Source organism: Rhinolophus hipposideros (assembly GCF_964194185.1).
Source record: "Rhinolophus hipposideros genome assembly, chromosome: 5".
Classification (NCBI taxonomy): Eukaryota; Metazoa; Chordata; class Mammalia; order Chiroptera; family Rhinolophidae; genus Rhinolophus; species Rhinolophus hipposideros.
Window position 1 is genome coordinate 34,997,157 of NC_138051.1, and position 6,000 is coordinate 35,003,156.

At 50.7% G+C, this 6,000-nt stretch overlaps 1 protein-coding gene across 13 annotated transcripts in view; it reads right to left on the minus strand.

The window, feature by feature from the left end:
* Positions 1–2,920, minus strand: part of MEIS2 (Meis homeobox 2) — a 203,315-nt gene extending 200,395 nt beyond the window's left edge. For 4 of the 13 annotated variants that reach the window (XM_081049124.1, XM_081049129.1, XM_081049118.1 and 1 more), the window contains exon 1: positions 895–1,817. In XM_081049124.1, coding sequence (XP_080905250.1) covers positions 895–906 — 12 coding nt within the window. In that variant the 5' untranslated portion in view covers positions 907–1,817. Of the gene's footprint in view, positions 1–325; positions 719–894; positions 1,818–2,408 lie in introns of those variants that run through there. The other 9 variants (XM_081049121.1, XM_081049120.1, XM_081049122.1 and 6 more) reach the window with 8 other exon arrangements.
* Positions 2,921–6,000: the final 3,080 nt, after the last annotated feature.

Genomic DNA, 6,000 nt, shown 5'->3' on the forward strand with positions numbered 1-6,000 from the left:
TTTCGAGCAGGGAGCGGGGGCGGTGAGGCCGGGGACCGCGGGGGCGCCGGGAGGTGCCGCTCGGGCCGGAGGCAGCAGAACCGTGGCGAGCCAACCGGGGGAGAAGTGGAGTTAGTGAGAGGAGGAAGCCCCGGATCCCACCCCCAACCCCCCTTCGCCTACTCCAGAGGATCCAATAAATCAAAAGGCGAAATGAAACAAAATAAAGAGAAGAAAAACGCTAAAAATCAGGACGAGAACGCCGAGGACGAGGGAAGACGGGGGCCGGTGCCTCCCCCGGGGAAGGGAGCGGAGGGTGGGGGTGGGGGAATAACGTGAAAGTTACCAGAAACATTATTTAGCAGCGGATTCCCTGCGTCCCGGTCAATTTCAGAGACAAAACAAGCAGCCCAGGCTAGTCTAGGCGGCGGCGCAGCGGCTGCGGCAGCGCGGCCCCAGCGGCGGCCCCGGCGGCGGCGGCGGCTCCTACGCAGCCGGTGCCCGCCCGGAGCCGCGGGAGCAACGGCGGCAGCGGCGCGGCAGCGGCAGCGGCGGCAGCAGGAGAACCCGGGGAATCGCGCTGCCGGGGTCAAAGCTGGAGCGAGGCGAAAGCGTGTAACAATTGCACACGCAGGCACACACACCACTCACACGCACTCGCCGCCCGCCCGCTCGCACAGCGCTGGAACACGCGCGCCCAGACACGCACACACGCACGCACACACACTCGCACACACGCAGAGGCACGGGGGGGAAAGAAGCCGATGAATAATTTTGCTGCTATTTTTTAAAATCCTGGCCGCCATCATCAAGCAGCGAGCAACAGCAGCAGCGTTGAAGGGAGAGGAAGCATCGGGACAGGCCCCTCTTAGGAGAGGATTTATATCTAGGTAAGTGTTGGAGATTTAAACCTACCCTTTGCGCCATCAGTCTGCGCTCCAATAAACTCCTGGATGTGTCGTATATTTAATATCCCAGTCCGGATAAGAAAGTGATCTAGGCTGAAGATTCCTGTTTTTTTTGTTTTTTTTTTTTTTAAGTCCAAACCAAGGAGACTTCTCCCAATTCTCCAATATGTTATTTTTAGGGAAGGAAAAAAAACAAAAAAACAAAAATAACAACAACAAAAAAAAAGCCCAGGCAAGACAACGAAGTTTTTTTTTTTCCTGTGATATTTCTTCTTTTTCTCTTTTTTCCTCTTCTTTCTCCTCCTCCTGATCTTCCTCCTCCTCCACCTCCTCCTCCTCCTCCCCCCTCCCCTCCTCCTTCTCTTCGGTCCTCCTTTCCCCCTCTTTCTCTTCTCTTCCCCTCAGTTAAAAAAAAAAGAAAAAGAAAAAGAAGAAAAAGAAGAAAAAAAAATTGTCAAGCCCCCGAACTGAAGGTTACGAGCGGCCCGTCAGCAGCCCACATGTAACCGAACTGTCGTGTTTCATGGCTTTTTGCCACTCCAGCTGTCAATCAGAGCCCGGAATGTCAAGGTAGTGAATGAATGATGGTTGATGATGATGAAGAGGAGGAATCTTTCAGACCCGTTTTTTTTTTCTTCCAGTAAAACTCCGCGAGGGGTTTCTGCTTCTTGAATTTTTCCTCCCCCCTCCCCCCTTCTTTTAGCTTTGCCCCCGCGATATCTCTAATATGATCCTCTCTCTTTCAAGTATCGTTCAAAGAAAGCAGGGGGGGAAAATCAAGAAAAAAAGAATAGTTTGCAAAAATTGGACTTCCTCCCCCCCCCTTTCCTGGTAGGTATTTTGTCTCTCCCTCTCTCTCTTTCTCGCTCGCTCGCTCTCACTCGCGCTCGCTCTCTCGCGCTCGCTCTCTCTCGCTCTCTTTCTCTCTCTGGGAGATGAGTGAGTGTCAGTAGGTGTTGGCAGGTTGGCTGCTGCCTGGCTTATAGAAGAGCCTCAGTTTGGCGGCGCGGGTCGGCGGCGGGAGAACGAAATGACGGAACCCGGAAGTCGTGGTGGCCATAGCCCGTCGTACAGCGGAGACACATCTCGGGAGTGGGGAGCGGGAGCGAGGAGGAGCGCGCCGCGCGGAGCCTCTGATATGCAGCGAGTGCGATCGGACGGCCCAGGCTGGGGGGGCGGGGGAGACGGGGGGCGGGAGGGGGAGGGGAGGCAGAAGCCGAGCAAACCGGAGCAAATCAGCAAGCCTGCTCCTCCGCGGGGACAGCGGGGGTTGGGGGGGGCGGGGAGAGGATTGTTGTGTGTGTGTGTGTGTGTGTGTGTGTGTGCGCGCGCGCGTGTTTGTGTGTGTGTGTGTGTGTGAGCGCGCGCGCGCGCGCGCGTTAGCGAGAGAGGAAAGAGCGAGAGAGGGAGAGAGAGAGAGAATGAAGAGGACAGGGAGAGCGCAGAGAGGAAAACTGGAGAAAACCACAGGGAAAGTACGGTACAGCCTCAGATCTTTTAAATTGTTTTAAAGAAACTTACTTCTAGTTTATTTTCCCATCACTCCGGCCTCATGCCTAACGGGGTCGAGTCGGGGACGTTTGGCATGGCGCTCTTGCTTTTGTTCCTTTTTAATTCCGCGGGCCCTTACTCCTCTGCCAGGCGATTACCGCGCCCCGAAGGTTTTCTGCTGATATCTAGGGGCAGCAGGCTCTGCAGACTGTACCATCGCCGGGCTTGAGTTGTTCTTGGTTTTGCTTTTGTTTAACTTTCTTCCCTGTGCAGATCCGGGACCCTTGTTGTCAGCATTCATTTTTTTTTTTTCCAGGACAAGAAGAGACCAGCTTAACTCAGAGAGCACTCCCTCCTAGCGAAGCGGACAAGGGTCACCCTGGAGAGTCCTTGGGGGCCGCGGTGGAATAGGGTGGGAGGAAATGGGGAGGTAGTCGTTTGGGTGTTCGATGTTGTCTGATTTCGCTAAAGGGGTGTGTGTGTGTGTTCGTGCGCGCGTGCGGCACTGGTGTGCACCTCTGAAGTGGAGCTCACTTAGAGCTGGTAGCACGGGAGGAAAAGGCAGGGAGGGAGGGAGGGAGAGAGAGGATGCCAAACGAGGAGGATTGGCCGTCACTCGACGCCCAGCTTTGTTGTAGTCGCCTGGGGCACCGAGGCCCCGGCGCGGCCACGCCAGCTAATGGCTGTGTTAATCACACGGGGCAGTTTCGCTGGATCTGGAAGATAGGGCCGACTCTGAATAAACTTTTCCAAAATGGAAAAGCGTGTGCAGGGGTCGCAAGGTAACTATCCTACACTGTTTGTGAAGAAAGTAGTTCTGGCCGGTGTGTCGCCCAATCGCTGGCCGGAGCTGCACCCTGCCTTACCTCCGCGCCGTGGGTTTCCCGGCGGCCGCGCGTCAATCACTCTGAGCCGGAGTTAGGGGCGGAGCTACGGTCACCCAGCGCGCGCGGCGCGGCAGACCCCGCCGCCCCTCGGCTCCAGGCGGCTCAGCAGCCTGGCCCGGCGCTCCCAGTGAGCCCTCTTCCCAACTTCTCTCTCTCGCCTGCGTTTATGGTCCCCTGCCCAGAGAACCGAAAACAGACTGTTCCTCAACAGCCGCCTCCCTCTCCAACTTTAAATCCATTCTGAAGAGTAGAAAGTAGCATATCTTCCGTGCGCTGGTTTGACCCGACTTCCCGGGGAATGGGGGGCGCGGCGAGAATACTGTGTGTGTGTGTGTGTGTGTGTGTGTGTGTGTGAGAGAGAGAGAGAGAGAGAGAGAGAGAGAGAGAGAATGACAGAAGGGCGGATGAGCTTTTTTTTTTTTTGGGGGGGGCCCTTTTGCTTCACTGTAAGCTTCTTTCGGGCTACAATCAACTGAGCTTAGATCGCAGCCTGCAGAGACTCCAAGTGGAGTCGGAGAAATTTGGCCCGGTTTTAATAGGGCTGGGGAATGAGCTCCGGAGGTCAATAAAGCCCTCCAAAAATGATGAATGATTGAGCACCTGTGATGATAATAGTGATTACCAGAGCAATTAAACAGTTTGATTAAATGAGCCATCATAACAATGATGTCTGCGGGAAATCGGCCCTCACATATAAAGATAGTGCGGAGGGCCTGGCAGAAGCGTGGGTAGTGCGACTCCAGGGAGCGGGCTGCGGACCGTGAGGTATTTTTCAGGGTGGCCTGAGCAGTGACCGTCGGGCGCGCGGAGCTTGGGGGAGGAGAATCTAGTCCAGGTTTTCAGCCACTCTTCTGCCAGGCTTAAGCCTGGAAGAGCCGGTAAGAAACCTGTAGGTTGGGGGAAGTGTCCTTCCCCCTCCACCTCCTCGTTTTTTTTCCTAGAAGAACTCCAAGATTAAGCATTCTTCTTATTTGTTGCTGAGTTGCTCGTCGACATATGAGAACAGGTGAGTAACAAAGAAAAGAAGACGCAAAAGAAAAGAAAAAGTTGGCTTCCAGAATTTTCTTTCAAGCGGCAGTTAAGCCTGTTCAGTTTAGCCGGGGCGGGACGGATGAGAGCGGGGGAAAAAAAACCAATCTGGTCTCGCTGCGGAGCGTTTTGGACTTTGCAGAGGTCTTGATATTGGTGGATCCAAGTTCCCGGTGCAGCGCCGCTAGCTGAGAAGTTTGTACTCAGTTTTTCAGTTTTTACTCTTCTAATTGTTCTTATTTTCAATCGTGCGTGTTTATTGTTGCCAATAGGATTATTGTTGTTTTTAATGTCCCGTATAGTAAGCGCCAATTACTTCTCTTTTTAAAAACAAACTCAATTTCCTTGATAAACACTCCTTTTGTAAAGATCAACTTCCAACCGAACCTCAGCATGTCAGAGTTTAAAGATTCGGTGTTACTACCTTCTGCTGCTTTTGCCACCGCTTTTTTTTTCATAATGATACTGTGGAGTTACATCTACAGCCTCTAGAAAAACTGCACTAGTATTTTTTTAACTGTTTCGTCCGAGGCAGTGCATCCGAGTAAAAACAATTCAGACCGATAGATGATTTCTATATTTTCAAACAGTTGTAAAGTTTATGATGAGTTGATTACTCCGTGATAATCTTGGGTTTTATAAAAGAAAATATGTTTAACATCTATTATGTGTTTTCATCCATTGGGCGATGCAGAAGGCATTTAAAACCTGAACACACACACTCGCTCTAATATTTTGTAACTTCTTTTCCATTTTATTGAATACATTAAAGCAAACAACAGGGGCAATCTGGTTTGATATAAAGAGGAGAGAGAAATAGGACATTTTAAGATACTATTAAAGAAAAAAACAATCATCTTCAACTCCAAAGACTTTTTAGTTAAGAGTGAGAATGTTAAAAGTAATGCATTACTTTTAAAAAGAGGAAAATCTATGGCATTTAAAAATTCACCAATTGCCAAAGGGAATAACCTCGAATTTCATGCGATTTAAAGAGATTTCACTTACCTAGTTGCATGTCATTTGTGAAACTGTTAGTTTAAAATAGCCTCGCAGGGCAGTGGATTACACACAAAATCAAGTTGGAGGTAATGCAGGATGTAGGTTCTCGGTCAATCTGTTTAATTCAAAGGACTGTTACTTTTAATCACTAACTTGCTGATGTTTTATTAATAGAGCTGAAAAACATTTAAGAACTTCCTGGTCCTCCCCCCACCCTCAATTTTGCAGTCCAATAGAAGCGTGTGCAAAACAGTGAGGTACGCACACTTTTTGATTTCTAGCCTGATAATACATTGCTGATGCTCCATTTTCATCCTCCGCACCCTTACCCAGGCTGCGATGCTCATCTGCTCTCCAACATTTGGGGTGAAGCAAAAGTAGGTGGGGCAGGCCCCGGAGACAGGCGTGAGATGAGGGTCTCAGGAGGCAGCACACACCTCCGTCAACAGTCAGCTCCTTTTGCCCAGGCTGGAAATGGTTTTAACAGGCGGTAAAATTTCATCTTGCGGTGTCAAATTGGGGTCATTTTGGGGTTAGAGTTCTCAGTGTCCGAGAGGAGCTGTCCAGCTGCGTGGGGACTCATTAACTGCAAAAGATCTGTTTCAGTAAAAACAATTCAAAGACAATCAGAAGGCTAAAGACCCTCTACAAATCGCATTGTACAAGTGCCCCAGAACAAATATGGATGCTGAAACCTATTTCTT